Source organism: Eubalaena glacialis, chromosome 1, assembly GCF_028564815.1.
Source record: "Eubalaena glacialis isolate mEubGla1 chromosome 1, mEubGla1.1.hap2.+ XY, whole genome shotgun sequence".
Taxonomy (NCBI): Eukaryota; Metazoa; Chordata; class Mammalia; order Artiodactyla; family Balaenidae; genus Eubalaena; species Eubalaena glacialis.
This window is the reverse complement of record NC_083716.1, coordinates 169,986,521-170,013,639: the sequence shown is the minus strand read 5'-3', so window position 1 is coordinate 170,013,639 and position 27,119 is coordinate 169,986,521. Positions and strand designations below refer to the sequence as shown.

The 27,119-nt window shown below is 37.4% G+C and overlaps 1 protein-coding gene across 2 annotated transcripts in view; it reads right to left on the bottom strand.

Annotated features, from left to right (window-relative positions):
- The window catches only part of SLC4A10 (solute carrier family 4 member 10), a 222,397-nt gene that overhangs the window by 148,471 nt on the left and 46,807 nt on the right, over positions 1-27,119 (bottom strand). For both annotated transcript variants that reach the window (XM_061200696.1, XM_061200686.1), the window contains exon 3: positions 15,530-15,676. In XM_061200696.1, the coding sequence (XP_061056679.1) occupies positions 15,530-15,676 (147 nt within the window). The remainder of the gene's footprint in view (positions 1-15,529; positions 15,677-27,119) is intronic.

Here is a 27,119-nt window from a genome sequence, read left to right as displayed (position 1 = left end):
TACTGTTGTTGAGCATCCTTTCATGTGTTTGTTGGCAATCTGTATATCTTCTTTGGAGAAATGTCTCCATTCTTCCTAAAATGTGTACACAATTTATCATCTAAGAATGGAAAAATCCCAGGTCTAATTCAAGGGTTGTGCTAATTTATACAGTACCTTTGAGTACCATATTTTAAATAAGCATTTAATAAAGTAGATGTCTTTAAGATTTATTTCTAGTGCTTATAGATTAATTATAATTTACACACTCTTGTCATCTCTCCTGTTACATTCTTTGTTGGGAGGCTGAGGAGCAAATTAACATTAAAGTGTTCTGAATTTCTCTCATTATCTTTTATATTTTCACTGACTTCAAGCTAATGCTTCAAACTTATTTTTAAACAACTCAACCATGTTCCTGGTTGAAAATATAATTTAAAATTATATAAGGTGAACGAAAGACAATATTAAAACTAACAAGATGCAAAGTTTTAGCAGTATTCTGTCGTCAGGGAATTGATTACAGTAGGAAGAAAAATTAATCATCACAATCTTATACAAACAATTGTGTTAAGTGCAGTAACAAAAGTAGGTTGAACTTATTTGCAGGCATCAAAAGTTCTGTATAATCAAAGTATCACCACCACCATTACAACACAGTCAAAAAGCTGGGTCTATCTTTGGACTCACCTAGAAATCACATTCCAACCATGGGATCTGGTGGACTAAACCCAGCCATTGCAGGCCTGTGACATGAGCATAATCTCTTTGGCTACAGTAAGGCCTGTTCAGTTTTCCCTGGATGCAGCACTGATACAACCAGGTTCCTAACAACACTGCCTTACATGATTGGGTCATATAATAAAGTGGGATTCTGTGGATGTTTCTCATATATTGGAATGACAACATTTTTGAGTGCCAAAATTCAAACATTTACACTAAAGTCTTTTTGTTAAATTGATCCTTGCTCCAGAAATATGGGTCCAAATTATTCCATGTCTTCATAAACCCATACTCCAATTTACAATATAAAAGCTCCAGGATCCCAGCAGAGGAACCTGATGCTTCCTTACATTCTCCTCTATCTCATACCTCTTTGGAAGTTGAATGCTTTATAATTTTAAAGCACCTGTAGGAATGTCTTCCAAAGATTTTCTTTGAAATCTTTCCAAGTAAAATAAGTATTTCTTAAGTAGTCAGAAATTTTCTTCGAAGGCTTCAGCATAGTAATCTCATATATTCACACTATGCTGAGTATCAAAGCCCAAATCAAGTGGGATGGTGTTCATAATATGGTTTCAGTCTCAGCATGTAACTGAGTACTTGATTATCAAGGCACTTAAACTGACTGTGGAATAGGAATAAAGGCAGATTATTCGTCCTGAAGAAACTTTAAAAAGTGAAATATAGGAGGTTCTACTGCCTAGCGACCACTAGGGTGCCAAACCTTTGTCCCTGATAAAACAGATCTTAGGTCTAAATGGCAATAAAGATACTCAGATGGTTGGTGGAGGAAGGAATAGGTGGCATCCAAAAATAGTGGCTGACACATCAGTGGGAGAATCTGGGCTACCTGGCTTATTGCCAAGTTTCCCAAATAAAGAGGCAGGACTTTCTTAAGATAGATCAATGGCTCTTGATCCTAGCTGGATATTAAATCACCTGGGATACTTTTAAAAAATACCACGACCTAGGAAAACACCCAAGATTAATTAAATAAAAGCCTTTGAGCATCAACATTTTTTAAAAGCTCCTCAGATGAGTCTAACATGCAACAAGATTTGACAAGCAATATTCTAGAGTTTGTCCAATTTCAATGTGCATCTAAGTTACCAAAAGTTATTGTTAATACACAGATTCTGATTCAAGAGGTCTGGGATGGGGCCTGAGATTCTATATTTCTAACAAGCTCAAATGTGATGCTAATATTGCTGGCTCATGGACCACACTTTTTTTCTTTTTAATATTTAACATTCTTTATTCTATAAGTACATTTTAAAATTCTCTTTTCTTCTAGTTAATCCCTTGTTATTGAGTCCCAGCCTTCCAGCTGACTCTGAACTATTTTCTTTATAAAGAGCAGTAGTATAAATGTTCCTGACCATGAATGCATTACACAGTTTGCACCCTCATTCATCATATCCTTACCACTCCCTTTTGTTTCACTCCAGCCACTTTTCCCACTTCTGCTACTTGAGTCCAACCATAATAGGTATTTGTGCTATTCCTGCTCCAGTGTCCTTCATTTTTTTAAACATCTTTATTGGAGTATCATTGCTTTACAACGTTGTGTTAGTTTCTGCTGTATAACAAAGTGAATCAGCTATACGTATACACATATCCCCATATCCCCTCCCTCTTGCGTCTCCCTCCCACCCTCCCTATCCCACCCCTCTAGGTGGTCACAAAGCACCGAGCTGATCTCCCTGTGCTATGCAGCTGCTTCCCACTAGCTATCTATTTTACGTTTGGTAGTGTATATATGTCCATGCCACTCTCTCACTTCATCCCAGCTTACCCTTTCCCCTCCCCGTGTCCTCAAGTCCATTCTCTACTTCTGCATCCTTATTCCTGTCCTGCCCCTAGGTTCGTCAGAACCACTTTTTTTTTTTTTTAGAATCCATATATATGTGTTAGCATACAGTATTTGTTTTTCTCTTTCACTTCACTCTGTATGACAGACTCTAACTCCATCCACCTCATTACAAACACCTCCATTTCATTTCTTTTTATGGCTGAGTAATATTCCATTGTATATATGTGCCACATCTTCTTTATCCATTCATCCGATGATGGACACCTAGGTTGCTTCCATGTCCTGGCTATTGTAAACAGAGCTGCAATGAATATTTTGGTACATGACTCTTTCTGAATTATGGTTTTCTCAGGGTATATGCCCAGTAGTGGGATTGCTGGGTCGTATGGTAGTTCTATTTTTAGTTTTTTAAGGAACCTCCATACTGTTCTCCATAGTGGCTGTATCAATTTACAGTCCCACCAACAGTGCAAGAGTGTTCCCTTTTCTCCACACCCTCTCCAGCATTTATTGTTTCTAGATTTTTTGATGATGGCCATTCTGACCGGTGTGAGATGATACCTCATTGTAGTTTTGATTTGCATTTCTCTAATGATTAATGATGTTGAGCATCCTTTCATGTGTCTGTTGGCAATCTGTATCTCTTCTTTGGAGAAATGTCTATTTAGGTCTTCTGCCCATTTTTGGATTGGGTTGTTTGTTTTTTTGTTATTGAGCTGCATGAGCTGCTTGTAAATCTTGGAGATTAATCCTTTGTCAGTTGCTTCATTTGCAAATATTTTCTCCCATTCTGAGGGTTGTCTTTTGGTCTTGTTTATGGTTTCCTTTGCTGTGCAAAAGCTTTTAAGTTTCATTAGGTCCCATTTGTTTATTTGTGTTTTTATTTCCATTTCTCTAGGACCTGGGTCAAAAAGGATCTTGCTGTGACTTATGTCATACAGTGTTCTGCCTATGTTTTCCTCTAAGAGTTTGATAGTGTCTGGCCTTACACTTAGGTCTTTAATCCATTTTGAGTTTATTTTTGTGTATGGTGTTAGGGAGTGTTCTAATTTCATACTTTTACATGTACCTGTCCAATTTTCCCAGCACCACTTATTGAAGAGGCTGTCTTTTCTCCACTGTATATGCTTGCCTCCTTTATCAAAGATAAGGTGACCATATGTGCGTGGGCTTATCTCTGGGCTTTCTATCCTGTTCCATTGATCTATATTTCTGTTTTTGTGCCAGAACCAAACTGTCTTGATTACTGTAGCTTTGTAATATAGTCTGAAGTCAGGGAGCCTGATTCCTCCGGCTCCATTTTTCGTTCTCAAGATTGCTTTGGCTATTCGGGGTCTTTTGTGTTGCCATACAAATTGTGAAATTTTTTGTTCTAGTTCTGTGAAAAATGCCAGTGGTAGTTTGATAGGGATTGCATTGAATCTGTAGATTGCTTTGGGTAGCAGAGTCATTTTCACAATGTTTATTCTTCCAATCCAAGAACATGGTATATCTCTCCATCTATTTGTATCATCTTTAATTTCTTTCATCAGTGTCCTATAATTTTCTGCATACAGGTCTTTTGTCTCCTTAGGTAGGTTTATTCCTAGGTATTTTATTCTTTTTGTTGCAATGGTAAACGGGAGTGTTTTCTTAATTTCACTTTCAGATTTTTCATCATTAGTATACAGGAATGCAAGAGATTTCTATGCATTAATTTTGTATCCTGCTACTTTACCAAATTCATTGATTAGCTCTAGTAGTTTTCTGGTAGCATCTTTAGGGTTCTCTATGTATAGTATCATGTCATCTGCAAACAGTGACAGCTTTACTTCTTCTTTTCCGATTTGGATTCCTTTTATTTCTTTTTCGTCTCTGATTGCTGTGGCTAACACTTCCAAAACTATGTTGAATAATAGTGGTGAGAGTGGGCAACCTTGTCTTGTTCCTGATCTTAGTGGAAATGGTTTCAGTTTTTCACCATTGAGGACAATGTTGGCTGTGGGTTTGTCATATACGGCCTTTATTATGTTGAGGAAAGTTCCCTCTATGCCTACTTTCTGCAGGACTTTTATCATAAATGGGTGTTGAATTTTGTCGAAAGCTTTCTCTGCATCTATTGAGATGATCATATGGTTTTTCTCCTTCAATTTGTTAATATGATGTATCACGTTGATTGATTTGCGTATATTGAAGAATCCTTGCATTCCTGGAATAAACCCCACTTGATCATGGTGTATGATCCTTTTAATGTGCTGTTGGATTCTGTTTGCTAGTATTTTGTTGAGGATTTTTGCATCTATGTTCATCAGTGATATTGGCCTGTAGTTTTCTTTCTTTGTGACATCTTTGCCTGGTTTTGGTATCAGGGTGATGGTGGCCTCGTAGAATGAGTTTGGGAGTGTTCCTCCCTCTGCAATATTTTGGAAGAGTTTGAGAAGGATAGGTGTTAGCTCTTCTCTAAATGTTTGATAGAATTCGCCTGTGAAGCCATCTGGTTCTGGGCTTTTGTGTGTTGGAAGATTTTTAATCACAGTTTCAATTTCAGTGCTTGTGATTGGTCTGTTCATATTTTCTATTTCTTCCTGGTTCAGTCTCGGCAGGTTGTGCATTTCTAAGAATCTGTCCATTTCTTCCAGGTTGTCCATTTTATTAGCATAGAGTTGCTTGTAGTAATCTCTTATGATCGTTTGTATTTCTGCAGTGTCAGTGGTTACTTCTCCTTTTTCATTTCTAATTCTATTAATTTGAGTCTTCTCCTTTTTTCTCTTGATGAGTCTGGCTAATGGTTTATCAATTTTGTTTATCTTCTCAAAGAACCAGCTTTTAGTTTCATTGATTTTTGCTCTTGTTTCCTTCATTTCTTTTTCATTTATTTCTGATCTGATCTTTATGATTTCTTTCCTTCTGCTAGCTTTGGGGTTTTTTTGTTCTTCTTTCTCTAATTGCTTTAGGTGCAAGGTTAGGTTGTTTATTCGAGATGTTTCCTGTTTCTTGATGTAGGCTTGTATTGCTATAAACTTCCCTCTTAGAACTGCTTTTGCTGCATCCCATAGGTTTTGGATCGTCGTGTCTCCATTGTCATTTGTTTCTAGGTATTTTTTGATTTCCCCTTTGATTTCTTCAGTGATCACTTCGTTATTAAGTAGTGTATTGTGTAGCCTCCATGTGTTTGTATTTTTTACAGATCTTTTCCTGTAATTGATATCTAGTCTCATAGCGTTGTGGTCGGAAAAGATACTTGATACGATTTCAATTTTTTAAAATTTACCAAGGCTTGATTTGTGACCCAAGATATGATCTATCCTGGAGAATGTTCCATGAGCACTTGAGAAAAATGTGTATTCTGTTGTTTTTGGGTGGAATGTCCTATAAATATCAATTAAGTCCATCTTGTTTAATGTATCATTTAAAGCTTGTGTTTCCTTATTTATTTTCATTTTGGATGATCTGTCCATTGGTGAAAGTGGGGTGTTAAAGTCCCCTACTATGATTGTGTTACTGTCGATTTCCCCTTTTATGGCTGTTAGTATTTGCCTTATGTATTGAGGTGCTCCTATGTTGGGTGCATAAATATTTACAATTGTTATACCTTCCTCTTGGATCGATCCCTTGATCATTATATAGTGTCCGTCTTTGTCTCTTGTAATTGTCTTTATTTTAAAGTCTATTTTGTCTGATATGAGAATTGCTACTCCAGCTTTCTTTTGATTTCCATTTGCATGGAATATCTTTTTCCATCCCCTCACTTTCAGTCTGTATGTGTCTCTAGGTCTGAAGTGGGTCTCTTGTAGACAGCATATATATGGGTCTTGTTTTTGTATCCATTCAGCCAGTCTGTGTCTTTTGGTGGGAGCATTTAATCCATTTACATTTAAGGTAATTATCGATATGTATGTTCCTATTCCCATTTTCTTAAATGTTTTGGGTTTGTTATTGTAGGTGTTTTCCTTCTCTTGTGTTTCTTGCCTAGAGAAGTTCCTTTAGCATTTGTTGTAAAGCTGGTTTGGTGGTGCTGAACTCTCTCAGCTTTTGCTTGTCTGTAAAGGTTTTAATTTCTCCATCAAATCTGAATGAGATCCTTGCTGGGTAGAGTAATCTTGGTTGTAGGTTTTTCTCCTTCATCACTTTAAGTATATCCTGCCACTCCCTTCTGGCTTGCAGCGTTTCTGCTGAAAGATCAGCTGTTAACCTTATGGGGATGCCCTTGTGTGTTATCTGTTGTTTTTCCCTTGCTGCTTTTAATATGTTTTCTTTATATTTAATTTTTGATAGTTTGATTAATATGTGTCTTGGTGTGTTTCTCCTTGGATTTATCCTGTATGGGACTCTCTGTGCTTCCAGGACTTGATTAACTATTTCCTTTCCCATATTAGGGAAGTTTTCAACTATAATCTCTTCAAATATTTTCTCAGTCCCTTTCTTTTTCTCTTCTTCTTCTGGGACCCCTATAATTCGAATGTTGGTGCGTTTAATGTTGTCCCAGAGGTCTCTGAGACTGTCCTCAGTTCTTTTCATTCTTTTTTCTTTATTCTGGTCTGCAGTAGTTATTTCCACCATTTTATCTTCCAGGTCACTTATCCGTTCTTCTGCCTCAGTTATTCTGCTATTGATCCCATCTAGAGTATTTTTAATTTCATTTATTGTGCTTGTCATCGTTTCTTGGTTCCTCTTTAGTTCTTCTACGTCCTTGTTAAATGTTTCTTGCATTTTGTCTATTCTATTTCCAAGACTTTGGATCATCCTTACTATCATTATTCTGAATTCTTTTTCAGGTAGACTACCTATTTCCTCTTCATTTGTTAGGTCTGGTGTGTTTTGACCCTGCTCCTTCATCTGCTGTGTGTTTTTCTGTCTTCTCATTTTGCTTATCTTACTGTGTTTGGGGTCTCCTTTTCACAGGCTGCAGGTTCGTAGTTCCCGTTGTTTTTGGTATCTGTCCCCAGTGGTTAAGGTTGGTTCAGTGGGTTGTGTAGGTTTCCTGGTGGAGGGAACTGGTGCCTGTGTTCTGGTGGATGAGGCTGGATGTTGTCTTTCTGGTGGGTTCGTCCACGTCTGGTGGTGTGTTTTGGGGTGTCTGTGGCCTTATTATGATTTTAGGCAGCCTCTCTGTTAATGGATGGGGCTGTGTTCCTCTCTTGCTAGTTGTTTGGCATAGGGTGTCCAGCACTGTAGCTTGCTGGTCGTTGAGTGAAGCTGGGTCTTGATGTTGAGATGGAGATCTGTGAGAGATTTTCGCCGTTTGGTATTACGTGGAGCTGGGAGGTCTCTTGTGGACCAGTGTCCTGAAGTTGGCTCTCCCACCTCAGAGGCACAGCCCTGATGCCTGGCTGGAGCACCAAGAGCCTTTCATCCACACGGCTCAGAATAAAAGGGAGAAAAAATGGAAAGAAAGAAAAAAAGAGGATAAAATAAAATAAAATAAAGCAATTATAATAAAAAATAAGAAAAAAAATTATTAAGAGTAAATTTATTAAGAAAAAAAAATTTTTTTTAATTTTTAAAAATAGATTTATTAATTTTTTATACTAAAAATAAAAAAATTATTTAGAAAAAATTTATTAAGAAAAAAAATTTTTTAATTTTTTAAACTAAAAAATATGAAAAAACTTATTAAAAATTTTTTTAAAAATAGAAAATAAGGAAAAAATTATTAAGAAAACATTTATTAGGGAAAAGAAAAAAAAAAATTTTTAAGGCAAAAAAAAAAAAAAAAACGGACGGACCTAACCCTAGGACTAAGGGTGAGAGCAAAGCTATACAGACAAAATCTCACCCAGAAGCATACACATCTACACTCACAAAAAAAAGGAGAAGGGGAAAAGTTAATATATCCTGCTCCCAAAGTCCATCTCCTAAATTTGGGATGATTCGTTGTCTATTCAGGTATTCAACAGATGCAGGCACATCAAGTTGTTTGTGGAGCTTTAATCCGCTGCTTCTGAGGCTGCTGGGAGAGATTTCCCTTTCTCTTCTTTGTTCATACAGCTCCCGGGGTTCAGCTTTGGATTTGGACCCGCCTCTGCATGTAGGTCCCCTGAGGGCGTCTGTTCCCCGCCCAGACAGAACGGGGTTAAAGGAGCAGCTGATTTGGGGGCTCTGGCTCAGTCAGGCCGGGGGGAGGGAGCGGTACGGAGGAGGCGGGGCGAGCCTGCGGCGGCAGAAGCCGGCGTGACGTTGCAGCAGCCTGAGGCGCGCCGTGCGCTCTCCCAGGGAAGTTGTCCCCGGATCACGGGAGCCTGGCGGTGGCGGGCTGCACAGGCTCCCGGGAGGGGCGGTGTGGAGAATGACCTGTGCTCGCCCACAGGCTGTTTGGTGGCGGCAGCAGCAGCCTTAGCGTCTCATGCCCGTCTCTGGGGTCCGCGCTGATAGCCGCGGCTCGCGCCCGTCTCTGGAGTTCGTTTAAGTGGCGCTCTGAATCCCCTCTCCTTGCACGCCGCGAAACAAAGAGGCAAGAAAAAGTCTCCTGCCTCTTCGGCAGCTGCAGACTTTTTCTCGTGCACCCTCCCGGCTAGTTGTGGTGCGCTAGACCCTTCAGGCTGTGTTCACGCAGCCAACCCCAGTCCTCTCCCTGGGATCCGACCGAAGCCCGCGCCTCAGCTCCCAGCCCCCGCCCGCCCAGGCGGGTGAGCAGACAAGCCTCTCGGGCTGGTGAGTGCTGCTCGGCGCAGAGCCTCTGTGCGGGAATCTCTCCGTTTTTCCCTCTGCGTCCCTGTTGCTGTGGGATCCGCGCTGATAGCCGCGGCTCGCGCCCGTCTCTGGAGCTCGTTTAGGCGGCGCTCTGAATCCCCTCTCCTTGCGCGCCGCGAAACAAAGAGGCAAGAAAAATTCTCTTGCCTCTTTGGCAGCTGCAGTCTTTTTCCCGGACTCCCTCCTGGCTAGCACCGAAGCCCGAGCCCCAGCTCCCAGGCCCCGCCCGCCCCGGCGGCTGAGCAGACAAGCCTCTCGGGCTGGTGAGTGCTGGTCGGCACCGCTCCTCTGTGCGGGAATCTCCGCTTTGCCCTCCGCACCACTGTGGCTGCGCTCTCCTCCGTGGCTCTGAAGCTTCCCCCCTCTGCTACCCGCAGTCTCTGCCCACGAAGGGGCTTCCTAGTGTGTGGAAACCTTTCCTCCTTCACAGCTCCCTCCCACTGGTGCAGGTCTCGTCCCTATTCTTTTGTCTCTGTTATTTCTTTTTTCTTTTGCCCTACCCAAGTACGTGGGGATTTTCTTGCCTTTTGGGAGGTCTGACGTCTTCTGCCAGCGTTCAGTGGGTGTTCTGTAGGAGCAGTTCCACGTGTAGATGTATTTCTCATGTATCTGTGGGGAGGAAGGTGATCTCCGCGTCTTACTCTTCCGCCATCTTGCCCCTCCCTCTGAGGGTTGTCTTTTTGTCTTGTTTATGGTTTCCTTTGCTGTGCAAAAGCTTTTAAGTTTCCTTAGGTCTCATTTGTTTATTTTTGTCTTTATTTCCATTTCTCTAGGAGGTGGGTGAAAAAGGCTTTTGCTGTGATTTATGTCATAGAGTGTTCTGCCTTTGTTTTCCTCTAAGAGTTTTATAGTGTCTGGCCTTACATTTAGGTCTTTAATCCATTTTGAGTTTATTTTTCTGTATGGTGTTAGGGAGTGTTCTAATTTCATTTTACATGTAGCTGTCCAGTTTTCCCAGCACCACTTATTGAAGAGGCTGTCTTTTCTCCATTGTATGTTCTTGCCCCCTTTATCAAAAATAAGGTGACCATATGTGTGTGGGTTTATCTCTGGGCTTTCTATCCTGTTCCATTGATCTATATTTCTGTTTTGGTGCCTACTGGCACAAAATCAACATACTGTCTTGATTACTGTAGCTTTATAGTATAGTCTGAAGTCAGGGAGCCTGATTCCTCCAGCTCCATTTTCTTTCTCAAGATTGCTTTGGCTATTCGGGGTCTTTTGTGTTTCCAAACAAATTGTGAAATTTTTGTTCTAGTTCTGTGAAAAATGCCAGTGGTAGTTTGATAGGGATTGTATTGAATCTGTAGATTGCTTTGGGTAGTATTGTCATTTTCACAATGTTCATTCTTCTAATCCAAGAACACGGTATATCTATCCATCTGTTTGTATCACCTTTAATTTCTTTCATCAGTGTCTTATAGTTTTCTGCATACAGGTCTTTTGCCTCCTTAGGTAGGTTTATTCCTAGGTATTTTATTATTTTTGTTGTAGTGGTAAATGGGAAATGTTTCCTTAATTTCTTTTTCAGAGTTTTTGTTGTTAGTGTATAAGAATGCAAGAGATTTCTGTGCATCAATTTTGTATCCTGCTACTTTACCAAATTCATTGATTAGCTCTAGTAGTTTTCTGGTGGCATCTTTAGGATTCTCTATGTATAGTATCATGTCATCTGCAAACAGTGACAGCTTTACTTCTTCTTTTCTGATTTGGATTCCTTTTGTTTCTTTTTCTTCTCTGATTGCTGTGGCTAAAACTTCCAAAACTATGTTGAATAATCATGGTGAGAGTGGGCAACCTTGTCTTGATCCTGATCTTAGAGGAAATGGTTTCAGTTTTTCACCATGGAGAACAATGTTGTCTGTGGGTTTGTCATATATGGCCTTTATTATGTTGAGGTAGGTTCCCTCTATGCCTGGAGAGTTTTTATCATAAATGGGTGTTGAATTTTGTCAAAAGCTTTGTCTGCATCTATTGAGATGATCATGTGGTTTTTCTCCTTCAATTTGTTAATACGGTGTATCACATTGATTGATTTGTGTATATTGAAGAATCCTTGCATTCCTGGAATAAACCCCACTTGATCATGGTGTATGATCCTTTTAATGTGCTGTTGGATTCTGTTTGCTAGTATTTTGTTGAGGATTTTTGCATCTATGTTCATCAGTGATATTGGCCTGTAGTTTTCTTTTTTTGTGACATCTTTGTCTGGTTTTGGTATCAGGGTGATGGTAGCCTCATAGAATGAGTTTGGGAGTGTTCTTCCCTCTGCTATATCTTGGAAGAGTTTGCGAAGGATAGGTTTTAGCTCTTCTCTAAATTTTTGATAGAATTCGCCTGTGAAGCCATCTGGTCCTGGGCTTTTGTTTGTTGGAAGATTTTTAATCAATCACAGTTTCAATTTCAGTGCTTGTGATTGGTCTGTTTATATTTTCTATTTCCTCCTGTTTCAGACTCAGAAGTTTGCACTTTTCTAAGAATTTGTCCATTTCTTCCAGATTGTCCATTTTATTGGTGTACAGTTGCTTATAGTAATCTCTCATGATCCTTTGTATTCCTGCAGTGTCAGTTGTTACTTCTCCTTTTTCATTTCTAATTCTATTGATTTGAGTCTTCTCCCTTTTTTTCTTCATGGGTGTGACTAATGGTTTATCAATTTTTTTTAACTTCTCAAAGAACCAGCTTTTAGTTTTATTGATCTTGGCTATTGTTTCCTTCATATCTTTTTCATTTATTTCTGATCTGATCTTTATGATTTCTTTCCTTCTGCTAATTCTAGGGTTTTTTGTTGTTCTTTCTCTAACTGCTTTAGATGTACAGTTAGGTTGTTTATTTGAGATGTTTCTTGTTTCTTGAGGTAGGATTGTATTGCTATAAACTTCCCTCTGAAACTGCTTTTGCTGCATCCCATAGGTTTTGGGTCGTCGTGTTTTCATTGTCATTTGTTTCTAGGTTTTTTTGATTTCCTCTTTGATTTCTTCAGTGATCTCTTGGCTATTTAGTAGCATATTGTTTAGACTCCATGTGTTTGTATTTTTTACAGTTTTTTTCCAGTAATTGATACCTAGTCTCATAGCGTTGTGATGGACCACACTTTGAATAGCAAAGTTTCTAGAACACTGGATCTCAACGTTGGTTGCACATTTGAATCACCTGGGGTATTTTTTAAAAATACCTATGCTTGGGTACCACCCACAGAGATTCTGACTGGTATGGGATTTGGCCATCAAAATGTTTTAAAATCTCCCAGGTGTAGCCAAGGTTGAGAACCACTGTTCTAGAAAAACTGACATAATGTATCCAGCTATGGAAAAAAAGAATAACATGACAGAGGCAGAAGGAACAAGCTTGTTTTTGTTTGTTTGCTAAATATTTCTAAGTTAATGTGAATGCTGCTTAGTTTCTCAAATATTAGAAGTATTTAAGAAACTCAAAGTAACCATTAAAGCTTATTCCAACAGATATTCCATTCCCAGAGTCTAAGAGGGAGTCTCTCCTAACTATAAACAGATAAAGCTGGAGTAAGAGAAATCTACCCAGTTGTCTCTTTGTTATACTCCCAGACTCCACTTCATGAAACAAAAAACCCTGAAAACGTGGGGGACACTTTCACACCTCCCCTTCTGCCCACTGACTCAGAGATGACCATCCTTCTATCATGCTGGTGCAGGATACCCAGAGTACTTTTCTTTACACACTCCCATCAATCATTCTACCTCTGGCAGAAGTACATGGTATTTGGGGAAGTTTGATGCCCATAACTATACACAGCAATGGAGACAAAGAGCACACTAATGGCAGTGCCTCTCTAAGCCACCTTAGGATATAGCTGGACATACATAGTATGGATATATTTTGCCTTGGAAAAAGGTGAGTAAAAAGAAAAAAACTGGCAGCCTGTAAAAATACTATAAACCAACAGAAAGTCAAAATAATCTTGATGGCCCAAAAGAAGATCATACCTCTGAAAATTATCTACTTCAGAATCAAAAGAAAATGTCCAGAAATAGTGGGGATCATCAATAGACTAAAAACACAGACTCTATCAAGCAGGAAAAACAAATACTAATGAGGAAAGGACAGGAGGAAATGTAAAGAAAATCAGATGAGATAAGAAAGAAACTTAAGAAAACTAAAGATGCAACAGCAAAATCAAAACCCCTAATAGAAGTAGTAAAATGCAGAACCAATACTGCAGATAATCAAATGAATAATGAGAGACTAACTTTAAGCTACCAAAAAAAGGACCACAAGGAGATATCATAAATCCAACATGCAGATATAATTCACAAAGAAGAGACCAAAGTAAGTGGAACAGGATCAGATAAGACAGGAAAATATTCTCTCAGTGGAAAAATATCAGTGTATGCAGACTGGAAATGCTTTTTAACATACTCACCATTAGGTCTATCTTAGCAAGTTTTCTTAAATAAAGGGACACCAAAAAAATGTCTATAAGCATTCAAGCTTAAAAGACAAACTTAAAAAATGAAAAAAACAGAGAGACTACAAATTTCTCTTCAATACTTAGCAAAACCAGATATTAAATAAAGCAATGTCTATAGAGTATTAAAAGTAAAATTGTTCCCCCAAACTTCATATGCTAACTTACCTTATATCTGAATACAACTGAATGGGGAAATGTGGGTTTGAGGCAGTTGGAAGGATAGATGATGAGAATAATCCAGTTGAGAAGAGGAAGTCAACTAGATTATAAATTGTGTAAATTTCAAGGTGGGAGGGAATAGGAGATAAACATAATTGAAAAGAAAACTTCCTTATTGCATTATGAGGAAAAAACAGTTGCAGATGTAGGCATATGTTTATTTTTGTATGTTTAATAGGAGGGAAGTTGAGTGAATTCTTTCTGGTGACATATTTTCTTTTTGAAGTAGAAAGCATCTGCTAGGTGACTGTGAAAAGGGGGGTGTTGGAGAATGGTGAAGAAGATTGAAAAATACTTATTTCAAAAATTGAAAATATTCAATACAATTGGAAGGAGGTGTTGAAGGTCCACTTGAGTAATGAATTTATTTATTTACTTTTTGGGTTTTTTTTCTTTCTTTCTTGGCCACAACATGAGGCTTGAGGGATATTAGTTCCCTGACCAGGGATCGAACCCGGGCCCGGGAGTGAAAGTGCCGAGTCCTAACCACTGCACCGCCAGGGAATTCCTACTTGAGTAATGAACTTAAATGGTTACAACCTGCCCTGTTGAATGACTATGTCCTGCAGAGCATGCCTACTTGGGAAGGCAGGGAGAAAGTAGGGACATGGAAGAACCTAACATAAATCTGGTTTTTAAAATGGGGGTGAAGGTATGAATAAAACTAAAACAGGGAAATTAAGGTATTTAGAATATTAGCAAAAGTACTACTAAAATTACAGGCTATGAAATCAGAATAGGATCAGGAAATAAAGATAACATGGATAGAAAAAAAAGCAGAGAGGTCAAGTAGTTGAACAAGCAAGTAAGGGGTGAAGCTGTGGTCAGAGAGCAAAATGAATGAGTAAGTGAAAAAGGTGCAGTGAAGTAGGTCATAGGATGTGGGAAGGTCAGGAAACTGAAAGTCAGGTTCTTAATTATGTCATGTACATAGGCTCTCACGGCACTCAGGAATTGTTAACAACTTCCATATCACTATACTTTGATATTCTATATATAGTTGACCCTTGAACAATGTGGGGATTAGGGGCACTGACCCTTCTCACAGTTGAAAATCCACGTATAATTTATAGTCAGTTGTATCCGGTTCCACATCCATGGATTCAACCAACCACGGATAATGTAGTGCTGTAGTATTTACTATTGAAAAAATTCATGTATAAGTAGACCCTCCCAGCTCAAACCTGTGTTGTTCAAGGGTCAGTTGTATACTTTTAAAGAAAGAATATTCAAAACAGTAGAAAGTTCACATCCTGAGAGTGAAATTTGGAGAGCATCAACAATAGTGTAACTGGGAACTTAATAGAGGCAGTTCCCCTTGGATTTTCAAACTACTTAGAGCAATGACTATTATGTGTACAAATTATCAAGAGTTAATACAACTAAGTTCTACTACTTAAGTGTATTTCCTCCATCACAAAACTAAGCCAGTCCTCACCTTCACAAAGCAGATGCACAAGAGAAAAATAAAGATTAAACATTCTCTCTCCCACTTCTCCCCAATCTGCCCAAATCTTTTATAAAGTTATAAACAACTTTATGAGTGAGGTATCTGCCCAAATATTTTATAAAGGTATAAACGACTTTATGAGTGAGGTATTACTGCTAATTATGGATTGTACAAACAAGTATAATATTACAATCATAAATTTAAGTAAAACAAAGAGACAGATTCTTACCAAAGGAAGGTGACTCTCTGCCATCCTCTAGTCCCGAATCTCTCTCTCTGTCTCTCTTTCTGTGTTTATGACCACGATGCCTGTGACGTCGATGGCTTTTTCTTCCTCCCAGGGGCACGTGAACTCCAATAAATAGTGTCCGATGACCTTCATCAGAAGTAAATACACAAATTACACTCTAAATTATTCTAAGGCACAGAAGATGATTATTTACATGTTAATGGAAACCCAATCCAATTCAATTCAGGAAATAGTTTTTGAGTATTTATAATGTGATAAACTTGGGGCTTGGCACTGTACTTTGGTACACAGGTCTATCATAAACATCTACAATACTAATTATTTGGTTATACTATATTTTATAACCACCATTAATTTATTAGCTATCATAATAATCTCTCTGTGTCTATTCCCCATAGTTTATAATTATACTTTTTTCACTAACATTTTTTTTTGTTCTATTTTCTCCCTACACTCAACTAACTAGTTATCTCACCAGTTCCCTTCCCTTCATGGTTAACTCTGTGAAACAATCACTATCTCTAATAAAACAGATTTCACCAAGGTCCTAGTAATGCCAAATCCCGTGGGAGTTTTTTTCAGCTCTACTGCTTCTTTCTGTGGCACTTGATACCATTGACCATTCTTTTCTCTATGATTTAAATTTCTCTTGGTCCTCCTCCTCCTCCTCCTTTTTTTTTCTTCTTCTCATATTTGTTTCCTTTTCTGACTTTTCTTCTATTTATTCATTCAAGATTGGGATCCCTAGGACTTGACACCGGATCTTTTTCTTAGACTGCAGACTTATATATCCATCCATCCATCTATTAGACATATTTACCTAAACATCCTTCCCACAGGCATGTCAAAGTCAACATGTCCATGGAACTCATCCTTTTCTTTGTCCCCCAAGTATCTATCATCTATCTCAGTAAATGCATCATCTATCCAGTCATCTCAAAGCACAACTAATTTGTCACTAGGTCCTCTTTTACGTCTCTTGAATCCATGCTCTCTTCAATATCCCTAGTGCTGCTGTCTTAATTTGGACCCTCATGTCTCACCAGGACTATTAGAACATTCTCCGTAGCATTATCTTTTCTAATTCCATTCTTGTCTCACTTAATCCATCCTGAATATTGATGGCTTTTTTTTTCCAAAATGCAAATCTGCCTACATTACTTCCCTGCTTTAAACTCATTCATTGCTTTCTGTTGCCTATAGGATAAATTTTTTACTCTATAAAGCCAAACAATATCTGACATCTGCCTATTTCTCCAGGCAGGCTTCTCAATCCACTCTGCCACACATACTGTAAGCCAGTGTGTGACCTTTCATTCCTGAATTGCCAGGTGTTCTCAAGTCTCTCTTTTACTTAATGCTGCTCTTATTCTTCCAACTGCATGAAATATCTTTGTCTTTCCTGATTATCTGATGCATACCTAACTCACCACCCAAGTCTCAGTTCAAGGATTATGCGATCTATGAAATTTTGCATACCTCCTCAGTCTAAATACAGATGACCATTTTCCTGCTTAGGATCCTCTAGTGCTTAATCATATACACCAAAGCACAATAACTCTTGATTATAGTTGTTTGCTTACAAGTAGTTTTCTTATGAATCTTCCTTAGGGAAGGCCCATGTGTTAGTCATTTTGTATCTTTAGCACCTTGCACAGTGCCTGGCATACAGCAGATGCCTAACAAATGTTTACTGAAATGAACAACTTATTGAGTGGTACTGTGCCCAATCAGGGATACAAATATGAATAAGACATTATTTTATTCTTACAAATCAGCAGGTTTCAGCCTTTCCAACTTATGTAAAAAGCGGCATTCACAGTGTGATATATTGCTCTGGGTGTCCTCTAGACATATGTATTAGAATCAGTGAGAAGATGTGAACCCATCCCCCCAAAGAGACATGCATTAATCTATATACTCGACAAAACTGCAAATTTCCAACATCATTATTTTAACAGAACTTGGACAATCTAAAATATATACAGAAAAACTTGAAAGAAAAATAACCAGCATTATTTACAATTGCCAAGATATGGAAGCAACCTAAGTGTCCATCAACAGATGAATGGCTAGAGATGTGATACATACATACATACATATATATATGTGTGTATATATATATATATATATATATACATATATATATATATATTCACAAACATAATATTGAGGAAAAAATATATAATTCCCTTTATAAAGATTTAAAAATAGAATAACTAAAATACATTGTTCAAGGATGCATACACAGCATGCATACTCAATACAAAAGTCAGAATATTTGTTATTTCTGGCATAAAGAAGAATAGGCGTTGTGACTGGGGAGAGGCACATGAGGAGCTTCTGGGGTGCTAAAAATGTTCTGTTTCATAATACAAGTTTTTGCTTTAAAAATGTTTATTAAACTTTGTACTTAAGCTTTCTGCACTTTTCTGGATGTATGCTTCATTTCACAATTTAAAAACTTTTTAAAGAAACCAAAGGAAAAGAGTTTTAAGACGGGTTCAGTTACCAGTTTATATGCTATAAAGGAGTCAAACAAGATTAATACTAAAAATTTGCCATTACAGTTGTAAATTAATGTTTATCTGTAACTTTCTTGAGAGCAGTTTCAGTGGATAGGGAAATGGATAAAAATTGAGGAAGTTTAGACAGTGACTATTTCCTAGAGCTAAACTTTAAAGATTGCAAAGGTTTCTAACAATTACTAATTAAGATAACCATTCCTGGACAGACAAAGGTAAGGAGCACCATGCACCAGGCTGGCAAGTCCAGAGGGTCTGGTTGGGAATAGTGAATATTGTCTTTGTTTGTGGAATGTGAATCTGATGGGCAATTGCCAGAAGTAACATCCTAAGAAGTTGCCAAGTCAAGGTTAAAATAAACAATCTGAAACTATATCCAAATATATTCAGATAGGAAGAGGATGCCAAGACAACACAGCTGAACTCATGTCTTGAGAACATTAAATGCAAGGAAGACCAGCCTGAAGGAATTTCCTGAGGCAGAATCTTGCAGAGCTGGTTAAAAAGTAAAGACTCATTTGGGTAAACACTATGACTATAATTGCTGGATTATATGGTAAGCTTATGTTTACCTCTGTTAGAAACTATCAGACTATCTTCCAAAGTGGCTGTACCATTTTGCATTCCGAGAGCAAAGAATGAGAGTTCCTGTTGTACCACATCCTTGCCAACATTTGGTGATGTCAATGTTTTGGATTTTAGCCATTCTAATAGATGTGTAATGGTATCTCATTGTTTTAATTTGCAATTTCCTAATGACACGTGATGTTGAGAATCTTTTCATATGCTTATTTACCATCTGTATATCTTCTTTGCTGCGATGTCTGTTCAGATCTTTTCCTATTTTGTAATTGGATTATTTGTTTTCTTACTGTTGAATTTTAAGAGTTCTTTGTGTATTTTGGATAACAGCCCTTCATTAGGTATATTTTGCAAGAGTATTCTCCCAGTCTGTGGCTTATCTTTTCAATCCTATAACAGTGTCTTTCACAGAGCAGAAGTTTTAATTTTAAAGAAGTCCAATTTATCAATTTTTCTTTCATGGATTGTGCTGTATGATGCTGCATATAAAAAGTCATCACCAAATTCAAGGTCACCTAGATTTTCTCCTATGTTATCTTCTAGAAGTTGTATAATTTTGTTTTACATTTAGGTAAATGATTACTTTTCAGTTAATTTTTGTGAAAGGTATAAGGTCTGTGTCTAGATTCTAATCTAAATACTAATTTCCTCACTAGGCATTTGTCCCAGTGAGTTGAAAACAAATGCCCACATAAAAACCTGCACACAAATGTTTGTAGCAGCTTTATTCATAATTGTCAAAAAATGGGAAACAACCAAGATGTCCTTTAATAGGTGAATGAATAAACAAACTGTGGTACATCCATACAATGGAGTATTAATCAACAACAGCGAAAAAAGGCATGGAGGAACCTTAAATGCATATTGATAAGTGAAAGAAGTCAATGAAAAAGCTACATACTCTAAGATGTTAACCAGTATGACATTCTGGAAAGGGTAGAACTATAGAGACAATTAAAAACATCAGAGGGCTTCCCTGGTGGCGCAGTGGTTGAGAATCTGCTTGCCAATGCAGGGGACACGGGTTCGAGCCCTGGTCTGGGAAGATCCCACATGCCGCGGAGCAACTAGGCCCGTGAGCCACAATTGCTGAGCCTGCGCATCGGGAGCCTGTGCTCTGCAACAAGAGAGGCCGTGATAGTGAGAGGCCCGAGCACCGCGGTGAAGAGTGGCCCCCACTTGCAGCAACTAGAGAAAGCCCTCGCACAGAAATGAAGACCCAACACAGCCATAAATAAATAAATAAATAAAATTAGAAATATATATATATATCAGAGATTCTAAGGGTTCAAGGAGTGGGGTTAGGGATGAATAGGTGGAACACAGGGCATTGTAAGAGAAGTGACACTACGCTGTATAATACTGTAATGGTAGATATGAAATATTATACATTTGTCAAAACCCATAGAAATACAAAACAAAGAGTAAATCCAAATGTCAACTATGGAGTTTAGTAATAATAATCTATTAATATTGTTTCATCAATGGTAACAAATGTACTACAATAATGTAAAATGTTTATAATAGGGAAACTACGTGCAGGGGAGAAAAGGAGCATATGGGAACTCTGTACTTTCTGTGCAATCTCCCCAAACCTAAAACTGCTCTCGAAAGTAAAGTCTTTTAATTTTTTAAAAAACTGTGTTTTCATGGTCATATATTTTAGGAAAATTTGTAAATATAAGATACCTTCATGGTGGCGGGGGCACTTGTGTGTCTATGAACATTTTTGGGAAACTAAGAGGAAACAGAGTTGGAGATATATTTAGGTTGGGTTTAAAGGAACATATTTATGTGATTCACAATCACTTCCATATATGAGTAAATTATTGTTAGCTATCCTGACTATCCTAAAGTAGAAATAGTTTCCAGTGGTCTAGTACCCACTGTGATAAACTCATCTGACATTGTGACACAAATGTTCAGGGCTGAAGCAGTGTGCAATATGCAAAGGAATCACAGTTTGCCTAGTATTGGAAATATGTGGACAGTGGAAAAGAAGCAAGGTTTCAATTGCATAGGGCCAGAGTTAGTCTTTGGAAAATTCTTTCAAGTCTTTCAGGTAATATATGCAAGAAGCTTGATAGAAGTTTTAAATTTTAAGACAACTCTGAAAATTTTCATGAAATTGTAAATAAGTTGTAAAGATGAAAAAAACCTTCCTAGACTATCATTAATTAAAAAAATTTAATTAATCATGATAAAGACAGAATTAATTTTCCATATTCTCAACAGAAAATAATATTTTAAAATCCTTGATATTAAAGGTCAATAATGTAGGGAGAAAATATTACAGAGGTATGTCGGGAAGTTATATTACAGAGGTATGTCAGGAAGTTATTTAAAATATTACGCTATTTCTCCAAATATTATGATTTTGTGCTATTTATCAGTTTCCAATAAGTATTTGTTTTGATTTTTCTCATTATAAATAAATATTCACCTTTGTACATAATTTGAATTCAAATTTTGAATTCTTTCTCTTTAGAGAACCCTCAAAATTGCATAAGCTTCAGGCCCCACAAAGCCTACATCTGTCCCTAATACAACCTATGTGTGGGCAGCTCCCAATTTTCTATCTCCAGCTCAAACCTCTTTCCCAAACTCCAAACTGGCATACCCATCTGCTTACCTGACACCTCCACTGCATGTCTAAAAGACATCTCAAAATCAACAGGTTCAGGACTAAACTCCTCATCTTCCCCAGCCCAACCCCCTCCAATAAACTGCTCCCTCCCAATCTTGTCCATCTCAGTTGATGATAAAACATTTTTCTCGTTGCTCAGAACAAAAACCTTGGAATCACTTTAGACTTCTCTTTTTCTCTTAAGCCTATGACCAATCCATCAGAAACTCTGTTGGATCAACTTTCAAAATATATCCAAAATTTGTCTGCTTATTATTTTACTTCACCGCACTGGTCAGGGCCACATGACACCCAACCTGAATTACTGCATTAGCCTCCAGACAGGTCTTCTTGAGTCTACTTTAGCCCCTACAATCTGTCCTAAACACAGCAGCCAATGTGGCCCTCTGAAAAGACAAGTCAGATTATGTCATTCCTCAGCTAAACCTTCTAATGTTACCCTATTTCATTCAAAGAAAAGGCCAGGTTTCCCTAATGCTCTATGAGGTCCTCTGCGATCTGCATGTCTCATTCCTGTCATCTCTTCCATCTCCTCTCCTGCTGGTCTCCCCATCACTCCACTTCACTCTAGCCATACTGGCTTCCTTGGCATTCCCACTGCCACCCAGGAACTTTCCATAATAAGTTTTTTACTTATTATGCTTAGTGTTTAATTTCTAGCTTCTCCCAAAAGTTTTAAAATTTCAGAACAGCAGCGATTTTTAACTTGTTCACTGATGTATCCCAAGTATCTAGAACAGTGCTTGATAGTTCTTGGTGCTTAATAAATTTTTATTGCGTATATAAATCTTCACACAGAGATGATACTTTAAGTAAAATACATAGACAATAGACGTAATGATGCATTATGCTACTAAATACACTAAGAGACTTAAGAATGGAAACAAAGCTAATGGCCACAAATTTCATAGCAACAATACTGAAACTGCCACAATTTAGGGCTATGAAACTACAGAGAAAATATTTTCATGTTTCTGTATGGGTAGAGACTTATAAAGCAAAGAAAACTGGAACCTGGGTTAAAGGACAAGCTTTGGAAGTTAAAGGTTGACTGAATAGATAGAGACCTTCAAAGAGATATAGATACTTATCACCCAGATTTATACGTTTACATTTCAAAAGATAATAAAGCCCCAGAGCTACCGGTTTGTATTCCAAAGGGTTTAACTGGGGACCTTCCCCTTGTCTTCCCTGCTATTTGTTTACATAAGGGAGAAAAGATTTCCCTGCCTCTCAAGGTGGAAAGGAGACAGCTATATAGCAGTTCCTATATAAATTCCCAGATTCATGATTTTGGGGCTCCCTTCCTGTGCATATAACCTCCAAGTTCTCATCACATTACCCTGAAGGGGAAGAATGGGGCATGGAGAAGCAATGTGGTTATTGCTGTAAGAAATAATAACAGTTCTCCTTTGATCCAGAAACCTCATCCTTGCTTTTAGGACAAATTAAATAAATATATGTATTAAAAATGTATCACTATGTTTAGGAGATTTTCTACAAAGATTATATGAGATAATATAACTGGTATAAAATATTGAACATGGCGCCTGTCACATGATAGACACTCGCGCTTGTGTTAGTTCCCTTCCCCCTTCATGCTGCTCACCTTCAGAGGCTTAAAGAAGAATGAAGGCAAAATAAAATTTCCTGTCCTATTTCATTGTCTTCCTGCTTTTCTATACATTGCCAACTTTTCTAAGCCCAACTATAATAACCCTGGCCTAAGGAATTAGAGAATCACCTTAGATCTTGCGGAACAGTATACAAATAACATTTCCAGGTTAAGGTTATCATAAAATTTACCTACAATATTATATCCAAAATTTAATAGACGCCACTTAAGAACATGAAGAATTCAAGAAACAATGATAAATGTCATGGTTCTGAAATGAATTGACAGTTATTAAACCTAACTGGAATTATTTTTCAAGATTATATAGGGGACAATTTTTATTTTATAGTAAATAAAGACCAAAAATTTAGTTTAAAGAAGGAACCTTTTCAAATGAGCATTTCTTAAATTAGTCAAAGTGGTCAACAAGAATTAACTTTATATCATATTTTTAAAAACCCCAAATTAATAAAAATACAGATAATTTAGATATGAACATATTTTGAATAAGTGAGAATGGAACAATGTGCTGTTAAGAGAAAAGATTTTTTTGAAATAAGCACGGAACCCTAGAATTTATTCAGAATTTACCTGTATGTCAGTTGAGGGAAAATACAGTTTCCCCATTAGAAAAACAAAGGGTTCATTAAAGGTAATACTGCTTTCTGAACACAAATCTTGCTAACAAATCCTGGATTTTTTGACACAAATTGTGTGGAACTATCTTGTCGAGTAGGTCCAGAATTATTGTAAATATTTTTATTTTATAAGAAATACCAGTACTGAAACAACACTTTATGTAGCTGTGGTCATAGTATACTGTTTACAAAATGCAGTGAGGAAAGAGATGCATTTGGAGATGGAAAGGAATCTTACTATGATTAATAATAATAGTAATTAACTACTCTCCTTTATTTAGCTGGCAGGGAAGGGGTCAAGCTATCTACTCTTGAAGAGAACTGTGTGTTTTTTCTGTGAAATGAATATACACAGCTGGTGCATAATTACTGAGTTGCTACAGCCATTTATTTAGACGTGTCAATCATGGGAAAAGGTCAAGTACATTAAGCCAAATAAGCATGTGATCTTTAATTCCATGGAGACTCTAACAGAGTCAGAAAACACAACAAGGCATCATTTATCATAACATATCAAAGAACTCTAAGTCCAAGAGAAATTCTCTGCTGAGGGACAGCAATGGAGAGAAAGAAAAGAGACCTAGAGGGTGTAAGTGAGCGTATGTGTGCATTGCAAAGAGATACTATTAGGCTACTTACTGCACTGTTGTTTCTTGTGTTATTTTGCTGAAAGAATAAAAAAGTCACACCAATGCCGGTCATAGCCACCTGACCCTAGGGCCGTACTTTTAATTATTACAAAACAAAGGGCCACATGACTGTGACTATTCTATACAGAAAATAAAAGTCTTAAAAGTACTAAAGTTGTTCATCAAAGGAACCATAGTTCTGAGATTTACTAGTTTAGAAGATACTGTGGCATATTTTAAAAAATACTATTTCTTATAAGTTTATAACACTATCTTGAGCAAAACATAGTAACTAAATTACTGTGTATCTTGCAATAGCAGTGTTATTTTTCATCTTAGAGCACAATAAGCCTCAACATTTCTTGATTAAATGAATGAATCCTAATAATATATATCTTCTAAGAAAAAAAAGAAAAGACAGGAGAATTCCCCATTTTTATAGGCTGTAAGACAGCTTGATGTTGGATGTTTACAGTGCTCAAAGGGAGGCTAATACAAATTAGTCAAGAAACAGGATAATAAGAAATGCTTATAGGATATGATCCCTGCACTTAAAATAAGATAGCCATTCAATTGCTCAAAAATCAAGTTCAACAAAGAAAACAGACGAAATGATACAAATAAGAAGCAGAAAACAATAACAATCTGCATTAAAGCTAATGTTCTTGTGTTGTATCAGGCATTAAATGCTGTAGGAGTTCATAAATAGAGTGAAATCAAAGATAACCTGGGCAATTAAGGAAGGTTTCAGGGAGAAGGACTTGAGTTGAGTCTTAAACAAAATAGGTTTTGGATCAGCAGAGGAGTGGGAAATCTAGAAAAAGAAGATAATGTGCACAAAAACAGAAGAACAATTTTGGGTGATAATCTGAGGTGCATGTTAGAGCAGGGGAAAAATAAGGTGAGATAGAGCATGTATTTTTATAATCACAAAAGCTTGCAATTTCACTATTATTTTAAAACATTTATGTTTTTTTGTTTTTACAAGGAAGAGGGAGAAAAGACATCAACATATGTTCTGGGATACTTTTAAAAAATGAATGCAAAAGACAACGTGGTACTCCCCATCTCCTCAACCTCATTTTAATTAAATTATGATTTCTGAACAGCCCTGCCACTTTGGTTCAGGGAAATAGGTAGAAAATAAGCAAAAATTTAAAACTGTAAAATTTTCCAGATTGAGTTTTGCCTTGTATTAATCTGAAAGACACATATAGAAAGTGGCTCATTCTGGGAACTGTGGTAATTAAGGACAGAAGGGTTGCTTGGAAAAGCTGAAGACTTGTTGAGGAGAAAAACAGATTTCCATGAAGACAGTTGATGGAATTCAACTGTGCAACTGAAGGAATGAAACAATTAAAACATCTGAAAGCAAAGATGGAAAATACTTGGCATTTCTGCATAGATGTTTACAAATAATAAACAGTGTTGCAGAATTTTTTAACGGCCACAATATTTTAGCAGCTTCTCCCATCAAATGGTAGAATCTATTCTTCTAACCCTTGAACCCCGGCTTGATCTTTGGGACATTAGCACATGTGATACAAAGACTTAGAGAGAGCTTGTGCCCTGGTTCTTCCCTCTACTGCTTCTTGGGACTTTCGTGCCACCATGTAATCAGATGTATCAAATCTATCTAATTTCATCACATACAATTGCCAGTATACATTCTCTTAGCACCTTACATTTCCTTATAAAATTTTTCAAAATTTTGATTAAATAGCTAATTGTATAATCAGGTAATAATGCCTATGATAGGCTCTATAGGCAGTAATATGGTCTGTCTAATCATGTTCACATTCCCAGTACCTGGCATATTAAAAGCTCAATAAGTGTTGAATAAATAAATGAATGACAACAAATCCAAACTCTTTTTTACTCATTTTATGCTGGAGTAGGCTGGAAAATTCAAAAACTGGCTCAGAGAAGGAGAGAGAACTTTGAGGAAGATAGGATTTGTATTGGCAAGAGAAAAATAGATAGCATGCCTTGTGAAGGGAGGCACAGGCACACAGAGGGTCCAGAGATATGTGTACCTTGTTTTTATCGGGAAGTAAACAGAATTTTTATTTCCTTAAACATCCATTGTTTAATGAATGCTTTATTTATTAAATGCTTTATTCATTGCTCATGAATAAACATGCATTTATACTGCTATAGAAACAACATTTCTTTTTTTTTTTTACATTTTAAAGGAAATTTTAGATGAAGACAATGACTTTACCTGACAGCAGTGGTGTGCTGGAACTGGCTTACACCAGTTCACCAGAGCTAGTTGTGCACATCTCTTCCTAACTCTGTGTACAGTGAAAACACTTCAGTGATGTGAAAGCAGCCATGAAAATTGGCAAATGCTACAAATTAAGGCTATGGAGGCAGCAGGGAGGAGAGAGGCAAGGAGGGTTATCAGAACACCACTGCCTGGTACCTGGTGGGTACATAAAGATGGAACTTCCTACTTTTTAGGTTGTTGACAATTTTATATACCCATAAGTAATCTGATCAATTTACCTTAATAAGGCTGAGTTCACTTTCTAGAAAGATCCACTTGTGCAGTTCTGTAATTATGTGGCTATTTAGTAAGTACCCACTTCTGAGTAAAGAGGATAAAATAATTATTTGGGGCAATGCAAAACCACAGAGCTAAGATGAGGTTGAAAAGTGAAATTAAGGGGCATCCATTTTCATCCTCTCATTTACATAGAATCCTAAGAGCCTCTTAGGAAGAAGGGAAGCTGAACCCAAATCCCTTTGCTTTGAGATTTAAAATCATTAAATCATTTCTGAAGGAGTATAGTGTCCTAAATGAAGACAAGCAGGAATGGATAACAGCCCCCCACTTCCACTCCCCATTAAGAAGAAACACCATTGATGGGAGGAGGGTCTGGACCCTTTTCCAAACTCAACAGCAGCCACTAGATTACTGCGTGTGT